Genomic DNA, 19,576 nt, shown 5'->3' with positions numbered 1-19,576 from the left:
TTTAAGGTGTGGATGCAGTGTAGATGGAGATTATCATCATGATGATTCATGATCTTCTTCTGTTTTTTTGTTCAGTGTTAAGGTGATCAAACTGTCTAGGCTTGCCAAACGTATTACAGAAATAACCATGGAGAGTCACAGAGTCCCTGTCGAGGGAAAGAAATAAAAAGATGCTTCTAGAGCTGTGAGAGACCCTCGTGTTTGTTTTTTATCCTGGGGCAGAAACTGCCTCTGAGCATGGTAAATATTTGCTTATCTTTTCCTGTCCTCATCTGTCTTTGCTCTCTAGTGCTAAGTGCATTAAACATCATCTAATTATCTTGCTCATCATTTGCCACCTGAAGACTAAACTCTACATTGCACAATAGATGGATTTTCTTTAGATATTTTACTGAAGATCCAGGCTTACAGTCAGTGAGAAAGTATATCCCTCTTTCTTGTTAATGCTTTTCGTTGCTCCCAGCGATGTTCGACTCTGAAACTTTACAAAGTGCCAAGGGAAAAGAACTTAGTCCAACGTGTGGTATGAAAACGTGCTAATTCCACACAGACCTCCCATCCCTTCCCAAACTTCTCCAAACCCACTTTTTTCCATCTTTCATTTTTTTTGCTGTTTTACCCTTTTTCTCTATGTAAGATTGACAGACAGTTGCTCTTTTAAGGAGGGAAAAATGAGAATGTGTCAGGGAGAGAAGAGAGTGAGCCAGATATCTCATGAAATATTGACTAAAGTCAGCTCCGTCTTCTGTTTGATCCGTCTCTGCCAGCGTGGAAATGGTGGAAATGGAGGACTAAATCTTGCTAGATATATTCAAATTATTCAGATATTTACAGTTGAGTTATTTGCGTTGCATTATTAAGCCAAGCAGTCATTTAAATATTGGTACAGCCCAGTTCTATGAAGAGTTAATGAACTCTTAATGGTTTTACTACTTTAAAACTTAATAGTTTCCTCATGTAAAGGGCGCCAAACCTACTGACTGATTCTTATAAACGGTTTAAAGCCTATGCATAATTTCCAGGAGGAGTGAGGGTGTTGCAGCTCCTCCATATACCAACGATTAAAGCTGTTGCATTTTCAGGTTGGAATTCTTGTGGAGAGATTAGACTGTTATATATTTATATATCTCCAAAAGCTGTTTTGTAGCTGTTGCTGTTGATGAATAATGTTCTGTTCAACTCCTCCAATGTTCATCCCAAATTTATGCCCTTGGTTTGGAGGAACAAATGAATGGTTCATTTTTTTTTTTGAACAAACCACTGGTGCCGATTCACAAGTTCAACTTATTGATATATTTATACCCTGTGTTGTAGATTGAAGATGCATAATGACGTTGTAATATTAATCATTCAAATTCTAAACTCAAAAAGAGATGTAAACGCATTGTAACATATAAAGAAAGACCTCTTTGAACTGCCTCACATTTCTCTCTGTACACTCTGGTCAACTCCCTTCTGTTCTCCTACAGTTCTGAATCAGCTGAATCAGACAGTCTTCTAATCACTAATGTTTAGCTGATGCTTGTGTCCTTGTTGCTTAAATTCTAACACTTGAGTAGAGCCTCACATGGGTCATGCAGTCTGTGCCCTGTTTATGACACGTGGCATTCTGGGGGGATTTGACATGGCGAGGGCCCGTCTTTCAATGAGGTCAGAAAGCGTAAAGCCTGAGGCAAAACACAGTCAGTGCCAGGAACCCTCAATTAAGAAGCAACCAGATGAAGAGGCCATCAGCCAGTTACGGCACTGAGCCGCCAGAGCCCACAGGAGCCGCTGAGAGTGAGGACAACACAATACACACACACACACACACACACATACACACACACTCTAAATGGTGGTAAAATGATAGCAAGACAGAACTTGAACAAAGTGAAAAGAAAATTCAAAGGTCAGAATATAGTACAAGGTTGAGGGCGCTGAAACCCGAGTCCATTTTTTCAGTTTGAGTCTTTCTCTTTTCAAAGCAATATGAATAACATCAACAGTCCATTTGCTGTACTGTTCTGATTTTGTGGTTTACTTGTTTTGAAAAGTAAAAGGTCAGTGTACTATTCCCATTTACATTTGAATTTGTGGTCACAAGAGTCTAACCAACAAACTTTTCCACTTGCCCTGGTTACAATGACCTTATTTTACCAATAGGTCTTGTTCAGATTGGAAGAAGATGTTTCATATTACACTTGCCTTTTTCACAATATTACAAAAGAAATATAAAAAAGATGTATGAGAATGTAGCTTAAGATAGAACTAAGTACTATGTGAAACTCAGAGGCCACCCTTCATTTAATTTCAAGTCAAAATGGCCATTAAGTACAAGTTATTAATCCTTCAACATCAGGAAAAAAGCAGACAACAGAAGATTGCACTGCCCTGAGAACAAAATATAATACTACATTTCTCAGTATTTAGTGGGTCCATTCTTTGCCTTTATTACAGCTTTCATTCTTTTTGGGAGACTTGCTTTTAGTTTTATCAAAGACATCTGCAGGGATATTGCATTTTCTGCTCCTCACGATCAAAGTAATCCCAAACATATTCAGTGATGTTGATGTTAAGGTCTGGACTTTTGGTCAGTCCATTGTTCTGATGGCAGCTTCTTGGCTTGACTTGTCTATTTCGTTTTCTCAGTATAGGCTCGTACGCAGCTACACATCCTTTCAGACTTTCAGATAGTTGTTGAGTTGTCTTCTTGCAGTGGAAGGGTGGACAGAAACACCTGTGGATTTTTTCAAATCTGAAGTAAGAGTGGAGCTTGATTTTCTCCTCTCTCTCAAAGATGAAAGCTTCAAGTAATTTTTGTGTGATGATGACAGTTTTGATGGCCTCATAAAAGACCGGTGGGCTCCTTGTGCAGTTACTTTTGTGTGGTACTGTTGGGCAGATGTTACTTTTATCATTTCAATAAAGCTTCTCTTTATGTCCTTGTAAAATATTCTGTGAATATGATCTGAAACGACTAATAGTTCTTGCTCAGATGAGAATGGAAGGAGATGGTTTATATTGCACTTGCCCTCTGTGTATTAATGATATTCCACCACAAATAATGAGATGCAAGAAGATGTATTTCTGTATAGGACTAGGTCAGATATTCCAGCTGTTCTATACAGCTTGTGTTTATGACCTTAAATGATATTCAGTGAATACAGTACTAAAGGCCATATATAAAGCTATTTATCAGTAAACGTATATTTGTTTGACAAATACTTAATATCTGAATAAATACAAATAAGTAAATGAACAATACATTGTAATTTGATATGTATCGGTGTGTTAGCTTAACCATTTCCAAAGCTCTCCTTGAGAAAGTTCTGTATTTAAAGTTACCATCCAGTTAGCATCCTGCTTCAGCTGATCAGTTCTTCATTATATTAAATCAGGTTGGTGATGGAATTAAGAACTTGGTTGAAACAAGACATTCTAGTTTTTTATTTTTTATGTTATGTTTATTTGTATTTTCTCTAAGGTTACATAGTGTTTTATGTAGTGTTTTAACTGCCTATGTAGTTTTAAACACTTTTCATGTTAGTCTATGACTTTTGTACAGTACTGCATAGTCATATGATTGAAATACACATCCATCCAATGATCTTACAGACTCGCATTTGTCTGCAGAAGCTGTCCTGTTCTGACTCCTGTCACCCTTTTCAATTACATTTCCCAGCTGAGTTTCTGGTGTTATCCTGAACAATCCACCTGTAAATGGGGAGCTAGCTAGAGATAGCGGCAGAATCACAGGCACGCCAATCTTCTGACTTGTGTCTTTTCTTCGCCTTGTTAGAGGAGTGAGAAAAAGAGGCTTTAGAGCATGAAGAGACCCCCATAAGGGGATTTGGCTATAGAGCGTGGGGTGTTGATGAGGTTTTGATGCTGCTGTCGTCTGTGAGCGAGTTTCCACCTACACTCGGTTAGTGATGGAGGAGCTATGAGGGGTGTCCACGTGAGGGAGCATGCCAGTGTTTGGATGTGCTTGGAAGCGTATGGAGGAAGAGAAGGGGAGGGTGGGGGGATGCAGTCAACCTTCTGACAGAACACATCCGTGTATGTACCCTTGCTGCCTGAGCGCATATCAGAGGATATCATTGCTCTTCAAAGAACACACAGCTCCTAGGATGTTCTGTTCCCTCTGGCTTTCACCCGGAGTGTGCTGGATGTAAAGCTTGCCGTATGTTCCTATTTAAAGTCATACTATAAGAAATTATTCAAGCAGCCTGGATTATGTAATTGGATGCACAGCTTTATCACTGAAGGGTTTTTTATGAGTATCTACAAACCTTTTTTAGCAGCTTTTGTCACACGTTAGAAATTACTTTAGTTTTGCCATATTATTAAAATATAATTACGTAAACCCACATAAGTTAGCGGAGCTCAACATAATTAAGGTAATCAGTTCACTTTCTAAGTTCTTAACTGCAAACCTCAGGAGTTTTAGAACAGGTTTATGGTTAGTTATACACATACATTTTAATTGCATAGTACTTCAATTATTAAGACAATACAAATATTTACAGTGAATGGAACTGAAAATATATATTTCTATCATTCAAAGAACTTTAATCAGCATCAGTTCTTAAAAGTAATTTACAAAACTTAACCATGATGGTGTTTTGTGTTCAAGATATACCTCTAAATAAGCAAACCTAACTTTTAGCATGAGAGATCACCCATAATGGATATTATTTGAAAGAAACCATAAAAAATAAGAAAAATAAAACCTAATTAACAGAAATCACAAAAACTCTGATGTTGTCATAACACAGTGAAACTTTCATGCAACTTTATTTGCTTGAGACCTACATGAGAATAATTACACTTGATCTGCATAATGTAAAGTGTCCTGCAACTCAGCTGCAAGTGTCTCAGCTTAATGGAACAGCCAATTAAAATAGGGACAGTGCATCACATGATCACACTGAGCAACCTATTTTCACTATTTCACTGCATCAACAAAACAAACACAAAACAAAAACAAAACAAAAAAAAAAAAAGGAAAGGGTTTAATGGGCGGTTGATAAGGAGACTTTCTGACTCGAGGTTGGTAGTTTGTAGTTTGCTGATTGTCAAGTTGCATAGTAATAATGTTGCATGCACCTTAAAACATGCAACTAGTTGCAGGAGACTTTCACTTTGCAGTGCCAGCCTAGAAATATCATTATAATCAATATATATGTCCTCAATATCACTACTTTAGTGTAACTATTAGATAATTTTAAGTTGTCTTTACTCAGTTTAACTAAATGAATCTCAGTTCTGGGATTTACAGTGCACATATTTAATTTCATACACAAGGAACTGCATTTAAATGCATTCTGTTGCTTCAAGTCTGCACATTTTTTTTTTCTCATTTGTTTAAATAACAAACACATGGAAAAATGTAAAGGAAGTTATAAACCCTCTTAAAATTAAAGGTTACTACAATTCTTAAATATGCAGTTCTGTGAAATATCTTGAAATGTTTTATTGAACCTTTACATTATGTGAAGGTTCTTTAACTGACTCTCCTTTTTTAACTTTTATTAGACACTTCTATTTCTGAACAATAGATCTGGCAGTTTACTGAATAATGCTTGCTGAGTAATAAGCCTTAGAATGTGAGGCCTGGGTTTTTTAGGGGTTCAACTTCGGGTTGTTCACCGTTGCACATCTCATTTACAAAATTTGTTCTTCACAAAACTCTCCATTGAAAGGTTCCCTTGGGAATCACAAGTAGTTCTTCCATGGCATCACTCCAAATAACACTTTTTTGCATGTATGCTTTTTTATCCCTGGCGATAACTGCAACTTCTAAATGCAACTTCCTTTAGTCAAATTCAGATTGCCTCAGTGAGCAAGCGCTGTGCCCTATCCTAATGTTGATCTTTCATTCAGGCCACTTTTCAAAGGTGCTTCATCACCTGCTGAATTGCGCCCACCCAGTGGTTCTATCGGTCTCCACCAAAACTCATCAAGTTGAGGCTCCAGAGCAGTGTGGAGATCAATGAGGCCCATCAGCAGTTAGCAGCTTGTAATTAGTTCCTCCACTGACTGCCAGAGCGAGACACACTCTGTCTTTTTTACATTATTCATGAAGAATACATTACAGCTTCAGCTGCTCTGAGCAAGCAGGGGCTTTTCTTTTTGGGCAACTGTAACATACTGTAATCACAAAACCACAGCATTGTCAGCTCCTCATGGAGGGACTAACATTAGCCCCAGGTAAGGCCAACTGCTAGGTGGCTCTTCCTCCATCCGTCTACGTTTGGGAAGGCTAGAGGCCTTTTCCCACTAAAAAATGCTACTCAAGTGATGATAAAAGTGATTCTCAGGAAATTACGAGTTACATAAGTGCCTTGGAAATCCTCGTCGGGTTTTGCTCTGTAAACAGCAGTTCTGTTACATCCTTTTCTTATGCTGTTATGATACCAATAAGACAATATAGCCCATGGCTTGGACCACTGAGACATACAGTGCATTGGTGCTGCCAGCCAGCTCCCCTTTAGAAGTTTCCTGTTTGATGTCGTATCCTCTCATCTGTCGTCTTTGCTGTTTTAATTGTGTCCCTTTGGTGTTGTCTTTGTCAGTAATTGAGAAAAACGAGCTGCTCTTTGTCTGGTGCCACAGTGTTCAGACAGCACCCTGCCTGGGGATTAGCATTGCTGTATTTAATTTAGATGTAAATGCATGAGCCCGACCCCTGGCTGGGCATCGGGCTGCTGTGGACCGGCAACGCTCGCCTACTCGGTGATCAATTACCGACAGCGTGCGGAGGATCGTTCATTGGCACGCACGAAAATCAAGAGAAATAGTGACTAACTTAATGACAAAATCATTATTTTCTTTTTAACACGTTTAACTGCAGTGACCCTGCTGTAGGCTGGACAGAGCCATCTATAATGGCATTTCTGGTTGCTGTGTCAATTTGATTATACACTGTTTTTGTTAAGTGCTGTCTTTTATTATGTGGTAATGCGTTTAATCTAAACATTCATTTCTCTGAGGTGTGTATAATTACAGGTAATACTTATGGCAGACTATAATACAGTAATATAATGATATATTTTTGTTTGACACTAGTTCTTCCTCATGTTCTCACTGTTAATTTGGAGTTGCTCATGCGTCATACCAGACAATGTCATTTAACCCTGAAAGCAATCTATCTCTCAGCTTTGTCACATAAAAGGTGTTGGCAAACTTTAAGCTCAAGATTCATTTTATTCATATAGATTTAATGTAATAAAAGATTCATTTATTATGTTTGGTATAGAGACTAAAGACTAGGCCTCAGTTGGCTGAGGTAACAGACAGGTAGCATCACCAGTGCTTACACAAGCATGGTGTAATAATAATTTCTCACTCATAGCTCATTGAAACAAGTGGATAACTTCTGTTAAAGGTGCAGATTCTAAACTTTCGATCAGTACTGCATCAATGTTCATGAATAATACTTCTAGGTGGTTCTTCCTCCATTTGTCTATGTTCAGGCGGGCTAGAGGCCTTTTCTCACTAAAAAGTGCTACTCAAATGGTCGTAAAAGTGATTCTCAAGACGTTACAAGTGATTAAAAATTCTATTGAAAGTGCTGATTCTAAACTTTTTAATCAGTATCACATTTTATATTCGTAAATAGAACTGCTCAGTATTTTTTTCCTCCATTTGACTATGTTTAGGAAGGCTAGAGGCCTTTTCTCACCAAAAAATGCTTTGAATGGTGGTAAGTGAAGGACGTTGCAAATGGTTAATAAATCTCATAAAAGTACAGATTCTAACCTATCCACATATTTGTGTTTGTAAACAGAAGGAGGAGATATTTTATTATCTTTTGAATTGGATGAAAATGATTGTTGTAAATACAGTATTGGTTTGCAGAAGGAAAAATACATCTTTTACATTTGTTACCTGTTGAACCTGTTGATATGGAATGAAAATCGAATGTAACTGTACTTCATAATGTGACCAATTATTTATTTAAATTAGGGTTAACTTTCATTTTGTAGCTGTTTCTTTTGAAGCTGTGCGATTGAAATGTGTTTAATCTGAATGTATGAACATGTCACTTTACCGAGTTTTGTTCCTTGACTGCTCTTCTATACATGGTTTGAGCGGGCCAGTATGCTCGTGATCCTGCTGAACTGTGTGACGCTGGGCATGTTCCATCCGTGTGAGGACAGCGACTGTGACTCCGAGCGCTGCAAGATCCTGGAGGTGAGGACTGACACACTCACAGCTGCTGGCTATGATTTAGTGATTTATTGTTTAAGCTGTCTCCTTTAGATGAATGCTGAGAGCTGACTCACATGTCTGAATAGCTTTTTGTTTGTTTGCTTGTTTAATCACAAGCTCACATGCAGTGCAACCCTGATCAAAATGCCTCCAGTGAAGCTTCTTATCAACTCGGTAAAGCTATAGTCTTGCAGTTTTAACCTTCGTTTAACCCTTTATATCCAGCACAAAAAAGTGTCCATACACAGTGCACATTTCACTCTGGCCAGTGAACGTACATATGTTGTAACACCTCGGGTGGCAGGTTAAAAGGAGCCATCGCCATCAGGAGCCAAATTCTTAGAATGGATCCTCAGTTTAATAGAATTAATTAGTTTTATAATAAATACAGTACAAAATAATGCTCTATATAATGTATATATAATGTTACCTAGAAGGTAGAACAAGGTTGTACTGAATATTATATCATATATAATAGTTATTTCACTGTATATTAGCAAAAGCAAACATAGGTCATAGTATCACCAACAAGGTTTGATTCAGATAAACTGACAATGCTACTGAATGAAGAGCTATTTGAAAGCAGAGTGAGCTCACTCCTATTGCTGAGCTGAGCCAACTGATCTGACTCGCTGAGAAGAGTCAGAATTCCCTTCACTACTATAACCCACATAAGCAAAGTTAGTACTAAATTCACTCTACAAAAGCAGCTGATGTTTGGACCCTAGGCCTGTAGTCTTCTTCAGCTCATTTTTATTGGAAAAGTTGTTTTGTTATTGTTCACGCAGTAGTTTTATCTGCACGGAACACTGGGGTTCTCTAGATATCCTGAAGCATGTTGTGTTGAACATGTTCCAGAAACAAATGCCCAAAACCGTATGTGGTGATCTCCAGTAATTCAAGGCAGATTACACTGCGAAAACACAGCGCTGTTTTATCTTTTACTTGCTGAGAGCAGAGCTCAGCTTAAGGACATGGGCTTTGGTTTAAATCTTCTAAATTCCTTTTGCTTTATACTACAGACAAGTGTTTTGCCTGAAGGTTAGAAGAGAACTATCTTTCTGCTTCTCTCTCTCTCTCTTTCTCTCTCTCTCTCACACACACACACAGACACACACACACACACACACAAATGCTAGCTTTGCTTGATTTTATATGCATTGAATGACTGTAACAGTGAATATGACTACAGACTTTTCATCACTTAGTGCTATGATAAGTGGTTAAATATAACCTAGTAGGCTCAAGTAGGACCTGTTAGTCTCTCAGCTTGAGAAGTACACTATATGGCCAAAAGCATGTGGACACCTGACCATCACTCCTAAATGAGCTTGTTGGACATCTCATTCTGACTCTAAGGGCATTAATACAGAGTTGTTCCTTCACACCAGGAAGGTACTCACATATAATTTCTCTTTCTCTCTCTCTCTCTCTCTCTCTCTCTCTCTCTCTCTCTCTCCTCTCCCTCTCTCTCTCTCTCTCTCTCTCTCACTTTCTCTTGCTCTCTCTTGCTCTCTTGCTTGCTGTCTGTAGGTTATAGCTAGATTGTTCATTTTCTCTTCTTTTAACAGTAAAATGATACAAAGATGTAAATGTGGACTAAATAGTTCACAACAGTTGTAGACAATGTTATATAGCTAGAATAATGTCAAATATGAAAAACGCTAGCTGCTAACTAGTAAAATAATCAAATGTGTTACATGTGACGTGATTATTTCTTATTGCTTCATGAACCTGTTAAGTTCTATGGAAATGATGTTTCACGACCAACAGTGGTCCAGCATGTAAAGCCAGCATTAGAGTGGGATAAATGGTGATGACTCAGGCGTAGTCGTGTGTGTGAGTGCGTATGTACATGTGGGTTAAAAGCGATTACCCTCCCTAACGGTGCTATCAAATCACTCTCCCCCTTACCATATGGAAATAAGACATCCTTACTGAAAACAAGACGATAAAGCCAGCTGCCAGGTAATTCACAGAGACAGCCAATCAGCTCCCATCTCTGTCAGGCAGATATGCGGAGTCTCCAGGGCCGGCGTGACTCGGGTTAACCTCGGCATGAGCTGGAAAAAAGAGTGCCTTTGGTGCAATAATAGAAACCAATGAGATATAATAAAGCCAGTGAGTCTGCTGGACCTATCTCTCTCTCTCTCTCTCTCTCTCTCTCTCTCTCTCTATTTCTCTCTCTCTATCTCTCTACCTCTTTTTTTCCCCTTCTGCCTCCGCGTGTCTGCCCACACAACACATCCTCATTTATTCTTCCGCTGCTTCTCTGTCTCTCTCGCTCTCTCTCTCCCCCTCTCTCTCTCTCCCTCTCTCTCTCTCCCTCTCCTCTCTTTTCTATATTTTCTCACCTCCCTCCCTCTCTCTTTCTGTCTCTTCTCTCTCTTCCTCTGTTTCTTTTTTCTCTCTTTCTTTATTCTACTCTCTCGTCCTTCTCCCTCTCCTTCTCTCTCTTTCCTCTCTCCTCTCTCCTGCCTTGACTCTCTCTCTACATCTCTCTATTGCTTGCTCTCACTCTTTCTCCTCATTCTCTTTCCTCTCCCTTTGCCTCTGTCCTTTTTTTTCCTCTCTCTCTTCTCTGTCTTTTCTGCTGTGTCCTCTCTCTCCCTCTCCTTTTCCTTTCTCTCGCTCTCTCTCCTTTTTGTCCTGCTTTATCACACTCACTCTTTCTTGCGCTCTCTCTCACTGTCTCTCCTCACTCTCCTCTCTAAACCTTCTTTTCCTTTCTCTCTCACTTGCTGTCTCTCTCACACTCTCTCTCTTCTGCCCCCATACACACACACACACACGCACACACACACACACACACACACACACACACACACACTGTCCAGTCTAAACACAGAACTGATACTGCTTGAGATATGAGAATATGAGTAATATGAATCAGTCTGATTTTTACTTGTTCAGTGTAGTGAATGAATCCTAACACTGTGCAGATTCTCATGAGCATGTGTTGATGTTTAAGTAGGATTTGGCTGCTGGGTCAGAAATAGAAGAGACAAGAAGGCCAGAGCCTATGAACATGAAATATAGTTGTATATCCTAGCTGTTATAACAAAACCTCATCATTCTTTTTTCAATATCATTTTAAAACTCCCTTTCATGGTGTGAACAGTTCATGAATGGGCCGATACAAAAAATCATTTTAAAATAAGCATGGACATCCCTGAAAAGGATGTCATCTAGAAGGCAGCAATGTGTTGCTCCTAAATTTGTATATATCTTTCAGCGTTAATAATGCCTTTGCAAGTTACCAATGCCACAGCACTAATGCGCCACTAAACTTTAAACTTTGAACTTTATGCTAGTAATTTGGATGGTCCTTTTATTTTTAACCTTTAGAACACAATGTCTGTTATTTCCATTAACAGTCTGAAAGCTTAACTCATCAGACTAATACGTTTTCACTGTGCATCATTCTATTTCAGGTCAGTAGGTGGCTTATCTGGACATTGTTGACATATGGCTTCTGCTGTGCATAGTACATAATCTTAATTTGAAATTGTGGATGCAGTGACAAACTGTGTTCTTTGACATTGTGTTCATTGTCCATCTGGTGATATCACAGCAGCATGCCAGTTTTTAATACAGTGCCATCTGAAAGGATTGAGGGTCACAGGCATCCAGCTGTGGTTTTTGGCGTTGCTCTTTACTAACAAATTTCTCTGGATCTTTCCTGAATCTTTTGACATATTATGCACAATATAGGGTGAATATAGGATAAATCCTTTCAAATGCTCATTACAGGACGCTGTTCTTAAACTGTTGGATGATTCGCTGATGCCTTTTTTTGGCGAGCCTCGACCCATCCTCACTCATAAAGGACTGGGTCTTTCGTGGATGCTCCTTTTCCACACGAGCCTGATTACATCACCTTTTAAAAACTTTTTTCAACATTTAACAAAAGTTCTTGTCATATTTTGCACGTCCTGTGAAAGAATGTGAATTTACGTTTAAGAATGTTTTGCCTTCTTCTTAAAAGCCATTTCAAAAATATGAAGTTTTGTCTGTGATAATGGGCCTCATTCACCAACATCTTCCTGAGTGTGTGTAGATTCTGTTCTTACCTAAGAACAAATCCCAAATAAGAAAACATGAAGAATGTCAGAATCTGTTGGGTTAATATCAATAAAAATAGAATCATAGTAGAGTGTTTCCCAATTTTCCCCCCATTCAAACAATACTACCAGCGCTGGGAGGGTGAAGGCTAGCACATGCTTCCTCAAGTTATGTCACGTGCCACCACATCTTTTTGAACTGCTGGACAGTTCTGTTATGTCAGCTGTGTGATGGGGAGGGGGGAGGGGGGAGGGGGGAGACCATCCTACCCACCCAGAGAGAATAAGGCCAATTGTGCTCTCTCGGACTCCCGGCTACAGATTAGATGCGTATCTTAAAAGTATTTCAATTAAAAATGGGTCATTTTAAAGCACAGCAACTTTTGTAGAAAAAATGATGCATCAGTATCGGTAGTGGCTGATATTCAGTTGCAGTATCAGTATCAGCAAAGAAAAATTAGATCATTTTAATTATAATATATAGTATAATTATAATAAAATCATATAATTATAATATTTTAGATTTCCATTATATTTCTTTTTTTTTGTATGAGAAAGACATTTTGGTCAAGGCACATGTTTTGAGAGGGAGAGAGAGGAAGAGAGAGAGGTTATTAATCACACTGACTGCATCAAGCATGAGGTGTGATCATCCATCATTACAGCTCACTGTCACCAGAAGATAGACACACAGCTCCCAATGTGTGTATTAACATATCTGATTGAATTAACTGGTGATGTTCCCTCCATCTCTCTCTCTCTCTCTTTCTCTCTCTCTCTCTCTCTCTCTCTCTCTCTCTCTCTCTCTCCCTCCCTCTCTCTCTCTCTCTCTCTCTCTCTCTCTCGCCCTCTCTCTCCTCCTGTTCCGTGCTCTGTGTGAGAATATGAGCAGATATCTCTGAATGAGTCGTGTATGTATGGGTTGTGCTGGAAATGTGCCCTACAGTATGATCGTTCCTGCAGTCTAAGGGCAGTGGAGCTGAAACCGAGTTTTTCTTATCTTTTTCCCCAGGTGGAATAAGCATGTGTCTTTTGTGCTATTTTTTGTTCAGGGGAACCCCATTCTTCCTTTGTAATTTAAGATGCTGATTGCGAAGTCATGTTTGTTCTCTTGCCAACTGCATATGAATAATGCTCCATAATATATGTAGTGCGATTACGTTTTTCAGAAGCTGAAAAGAGAAGTAAAAGGATGTTGACAGTAATCAGGATGCATTCAGTGTTTTTTTATTTATTTTTTTATTTTTTTAAAGCAAGCTGGGTCCAAGCACAGAGCACTCTGTCATTTCTGTTAAGACTTTTTCTTCTTGTCATACTTTTCTCTGCTTATGCGGTGGACAGCAGAGACCATAAAGCACAGACATACGCTGTACTAAAGCAAATCAGCTCAATTTTGGTCCATTTTGGTCCTGAAACATGAGTCATTCAGTAAGATTCTTTGTTCGCTAGATTCCTTGGATTAAGCCACCCGAAAAAGCCTCAAGGACTATGCACATTTGGATTTTGAGCTATTCTGCATTATATGGAAAACGTACTTTTGCTAACTAGTACTATCTGCATCAAAGCGGGCTCAAATGAATCAGATTTGACTCTACAGTTTAATTGAGAGATATTTAGATTTGCAGCATGGCCAGCATTCTGATCAGATACTCTGGGGTGGAGCTTTTGGTCCAGTCCTCACCGAACTGCATGTAGTTATGCTTGGAAGTGCAATAAATACTCTGGTAAAAATTGAAATATGGCTTAAATTTTTCCACACAAGTAAAAGTATAAAAGTTCACACTCACAGATTTAATATGAGCTTGATGAGATGCCTTAATAGAAGTTACCTGATTTAAAACAAAATAGGTAAATAAAAATGTAGAGTAACAAGCTGGTTTGAAAATGTGGTGAAAGTACAGATTTTTCTTTTGAAATCTGAGGAAAAGTAAAAATATTAAGTGACAGAAATACTCAAGTAAAGTACAGATACTTAAAAATCCTACTTAAGGACACTATTGAAGTGATTATACAAAAAAAAAGCCATTGAAAAAAAAATTGGCCATTAACCAATAAGATGGTGGCAGCATTTTGACAGATTTAGCCATGGTTAATCATAGTGAAATGTGGTAAACAATTTGGCATTGTGGTAGAGAAGAACCAGAGAACGTCACTATCCATGCTCAGGAAATTACTCTTTTATTGAACAAGCAGAAAATGCAACTGAAAAATGCCAGAATAGCAGGGAAGGTCGCTTCCAGCCATATAACTTCTCTCTATGGTAACCACACAAGCCACACTAACTAAACCCACAGCTCAACACAATAAAACAGCAGATACAGCACAATAAAATCAGCACATACGCTGACGTAGAACAGCATTTACAACAAAAACAACAACAGACATCTCTTTTAAGGAGAGGGGGCGGATCACACGGCTCAGTTTTGCATACCACGCCTCTAAAGCCCCTTCTTTAATACAGCGCAAGTGGCAGCTGCCACAATATGTACAGTATGAGACAGACTAGCAGTATGCATAATTTTAAGGTGGCTTTTTAACTCAAAGTCTCTAACCCAAGAATGTTAAGGAATAGAGATTTAAATTCTTTTTTATTTCACATTCCTTGTCCTCACCCTGAGAAACATAGGCATCACTAGAGCTTTATGGATCGGAAGGGCTTTACTGCTGGGGTCTGGGGACATAGTCCCAAAAGGCCCCAAAATATCTGTTTGTTATGATTTTTTAATGAAGCAATAGGCATGAAACTCATAATGAATATGGATATTTTAGATCAGTTGCTCTCTCTTCATAGTTTGTTTTAACCACAGGTCTAATGTAAGTTAAATGCTATTCATCCACTTACAACAGGCACAGATCTAGCTATGGTAGTGATACACAGACTATACATTGGTTTCTGATCAGTTTGGCTCCTTCAGCCCTGTCCACCTGCCAGCCCTGTAGCCTGTCACCATTTTCTTTATCTCATCCCATCTAACTAGCGAGGAAAAAAGACAGCACTTGTTACTAAAAGTTGCCTAGCAACACCCCTGCTAAGAAAAACAAGAGTTGGGGCATTAGGCTTTCTATTTCAGTTTTAAGGTAATTTGCATAATTTACATTTGTGGACTACTCCTAGGTTTTTCCCAAACACGATGTATAAACTTATGGTTAAATTAGTCAGTAGATTTAGTCCTTAAAGATAAGTAAGAAAATATGAATATTTTTTCATTATCACTGTCATAAATCATTGGACACTATAACAATAATTGCAAATTGGGAAATCCCTGCAAAGCAGTGCTTGGACCCCTATAGTTGCTCCATTTTTCTGCTTCTCTGTGATTTTATGCGCTCCAGTGGCCGGATGCTATCATTTACTCACTTGTGATGTGCACTGTAAGTTCTGTAAGTTCACCTCCCTTACACACAATGACGCCATCATCTGCTTAGCAACTGCTTTATAGACATGTGATGAAATACACTGCCAATAGACAGATATACAGCAGAGGAGAGAGACTGTTAACCATATGTTTCTCCACACTGTCTGTATTAGGCGTGAGCCTGCATATGGATGTGTGTATATGCAGCAGAGAGAGGCCATCAGTCGCACCAGAATAACCTTCTCTGCCAGCAAAGGCGAAATCCTATCAAACTCATTGCGCAGGCAATAAACGACTAAGCTGCTCGGACAACAAAGGGGACACCATGAGAAGATTTATTCAGTGCCGAAAAGATCACAGCACGCCGATGAACTCTCTTGCCTTCAGTCACACCACATGTGACTCTCTCCACCGACTCTAGCTATTTTTAAACCCTCGGTTGAAGATATGAAAGAGAGGGATGACAAGTCTTTAATAGAAATGGGTGGATGAGATGGTGGAGAAAAAGGGAGGAGGGAGGAATTTTGAAAGAGATAGCTGAGACAATGTGGGCTAAGACAGGAGGGAAATGAAAGAGGAAGAGATGCAAGGAGTGAAAGAGAGAGCGATAGAGAGAAATGCATATGAGAATACTGAATCATTAAGGCGCGCTGGCAGGCTGTGTGCTGTGTTGAGGGCTTCCCCCAGTCTGTACTGTTTTTCTTTAGAGAACTGCTGAACCATGGAGGGTCCACAGAGACATACATGCACTCATGTACAGACAGCTAAGCAGACCAGACACCATACAAGACTGTGAGGTTGTTCTTAGAGAGCATGCCTTTGAAGAAGGCGTTTGACAATCTCTGTCAATGATCCGTGATTAAGTTAAAATGAATGTGCTTCATGTCCTGTTAGATTACAGTTTCTTGTCTTATATGTCCTGTATTATATGTAGAGCTTAACTGATGTAAAATTTTGGCATTGGTACAGATTCTAAGGAGTTAACTGATAACTGCTAACTGATAACATTGGCAAATAGAATTTTGTTTGGTCTATAATGAAACTGATTTGTCAAATATGATTGTCAGTTCTCACTTGTCATGTTTACATTCAGATAAACAGAAGAAATGTCCTAAATTCCTAAAATCCTGGCTTATTACATTCTTACTATTAAGTAACTACATTGAATACCGTTTAACCTGTGTTATTCTTAAGGTATAGGAGTGTGTAATAAATGTTTGACTGGTCATGGCCATTTAGGGGTTAAATAATATAAAAATATTAGTTTCACAGAATTTGAGGAGGTTTTGTTGGTTTCTTTTCATTAACTCTCATTGGGCATTCATTCACCAATATCTTCCTAAGTTTCTTCTTAAATTTGTTCTTGAGAAAGATCCCAAGATAAAGTTTATGTCAGATTCATGACCTGTTCTTAAAGCGCAGAATTATTTGCACCTTTGTGCTCTTGAGTGAGTGTAGAATCTGTTCTTATCTAAGAACAAATCCTAAACAAGAAAACATTGGTGAAGGTCAGAATCTTCATAAAAACTGCATAAGTGGGCTTTAAGAAGAAATTTCTTCTTAAGAACAGTTAATGAGTGAATGAGGCCCACTGTTTGATTTATTATGGTATTTTTCTTAATTTTTGTGTAAACATACTATGCAAAAGGTTAGGTTTGAATTCAAATTAAGATTCAATTTTTGGTTATTTTAACCATGATGAAGTTTCATATTTACTAGTGTGGCCTGTATTGCTGTAAAGAAGGTGGACTATTGGTAACTTCCAATTAAGTACTTTCTGTAGAGCTCTGTAGCAGTCATTCTTAGTAAGATGCTGTATTAAGGAGGATCTTAAGCTAGCTGAGCACGTTAGGGAGAGTGTGAAACATAATGTTATTGTAATTGTGCATTGTTTTCTTAATTTTTTTGCCATGTTTTTGTTTGATAACACTTCAGTTTTCGAGATATCAACACAACTAAATTCAGAATGTTCAGTCTGATTGTGACTTTTAACCAAAATAATTTTTCCCACCTGCTAGAGCACAGTGATGTAATCAGCACTCAGATGAAGAAGAAGTCTCTACACTATGATAAAAGATAATGGGAAAACAAGAACTTTGTCTTTTAAATGTTGTTATGATGAATCATGCCTACTATGACCAGGGACACAAAAAAACAAGGTTAAAATAGGTCCGTTTTGATTTCAGGTTGATTTTAATGAGCAGCAGGTAGCTCTCCAATAAAAACCAGCAAAATGTTATTAGCAGTGCCTATAACTGTGGATGTTATTTGCTTTGAATGTGCGCATTATTGGATGCTATGTGAAGACGAGTGTGGTGGTTCATGGTTGTCCATGAGCAATGAAAATGCCTTTCTTTGCTACAGTGGTTGGTGCATATGTGTACCCTGTTTCATACTTTATTATGCTCTGACAAGCCAAGTGGGCAGCCATGTGACCAGCAGTGGTGTTCCCAAGCCAAACATGAAAATATTACTTAAAATTTATGGCCTTTTCATTTGCTTCAAAAGCATTGTGGTCTCAAAGCATTCATGTTTAATGACTTGTCACTGCACTGTGCCAGAATCTGCCCCTTGACGATGTTCCCTATTGAAAAAAAAAACAGTGCATGAGCATTAACTCTAAATGACAAAAGCTCCGGTTCACAGTGAGTGAAGGTGGGTAGAGTGGCCAACAGTTTAGAGCTAGCATTGAAATGATGCGGAGCTTGACAGTGCGCTTATCCACTGCAACTTAATTATCATTCCCTGCATTGCGAAAGCCTCTTGGCTGGAGGGATTCCCTTGCTTAGGAGTCATCACTAATGCTCCAGCTGGCTCAGAAAACCCAGGTGCATTTCCCATGTGATGACAATTACCCTTGAGGAAATGGAAGGGGTCACTGAGGCCAGACTAGCCCCAGTGCCTTCGCCCATTTCTTGTGCACCAGCTGGAAGACTAGAAGACTCTTTCATTTCTGAAGTACATTTATCCAGAGTTTATTCATTATTAATACTGTACAATAAACTCAACTCTGAGTATTCTGTGTTGATCATCATGCTGCAGAATACTGGCATTTCAGCTCAGTGGCATAACCCATGTCTGATAGAGGGCAAATAATAAAAGCCTTTCTGAAATCAGTTTATTCACCCATTTATTGATTCCAAATGGTACTCAGTGTTCTATGCTAATCTGATGCATTCATACCATTTCTCTACCAATGAATTTCTCCCTTATTTTTTCTATTTGAAAAACCAAAAAGTCCTATTTTCATCCATTTTGCAGCAAAACTCTCCAATCTAGTTAGCGTTTCCACAGCTACTGTCCAGTACTGTGCTTCTCACATCATTACAAACAAGTGTTTTGTGAACAATAAAGTGATGTTTTTTTTCTCCACACTGTGTCAAAATTATGCCTCGACTTCATCTTTCATCTTCATATGGAATACAAAATAAAGGCAGGGAAAACAAATTGGCACCACGAGCAAATATGCCAGCGGAGAATGCAAAGTAAACTTAATAATTCCTGCTACGAACTCACTTTTTCACTTAATTGGTTGGCTTTGCATTAATTAATCATTTGCCTGGTGCCTACATGCAGATCTTTTTCACTGTGTTTCTTGAAAACTTGTGTTTATCATAAATAAATAAATAAGGTATTTCCTCTAGAGAACATTTTGAACCCTTATTCAGGGCATCATAGAAGGGCCTGGTTGAGGATTTGCAGAGGGGGAAAAAAAAAGCATGAGTCGGCTGTTTGGGGCCACTCAGAGTCAGCTTATAGATCCACTCGCGCACCCACACAAACAAACCCCATGCTGTGAATGTTAATGTTAAAGCAGAGAATATAGCTTCGGTCTCCATATGGCACTGGGAGGTTATCTGTTCTTAATGTAGTCACATATTTGTTTGTGAAATTGCACATTTAGCGTGAATCAGAGGCTCTGTCTCCTGCACTTTGATCTGAACAAGAACAGTTTTG

At 38.7% G+C, this 19,576-nt stretch overlaps 1 protein-coding gene across 1 annotated transcript in view; it reads left to right on the top strand.

The window, feature by feature from the left end:
* The window catches only part of cacna1g (calcium channel, voltage-dependent, T type, alpha 1G subunit), a 310,514-nt gene that overhangs the window by 109,004 nt on the left and 181,934 nt on the right, over positions 1–19,576 (top strand). Inside the window, 1 exon segment of the mRNA XM_036572800.1 lies at positions 8,070–8,181. Within this exon segment, the coding sequence (XP_036428693.1) occupies positions 8,070–8,181 (112 nt within the window).

This window comes from Colossoma macropomum, unplaced genomic scaffold (assembly GCF_904425465.1).
Source record: "Colossoma macropomum unplaced genomic scaffold, Colossoma_macropomum, whole genome shotgun sequence".
In the NCBI taxonomy this organism is placed as follows: domain Eukaryota; kingdom Metazoa; phylum Chordata; class Actinopteri; order Characiformes; family Serrasalmidae; genus Colossoma; species Colossoma macropomum.
This window is presented reverse-complemented; position numbering and strand designations above follow the sequence as displayed.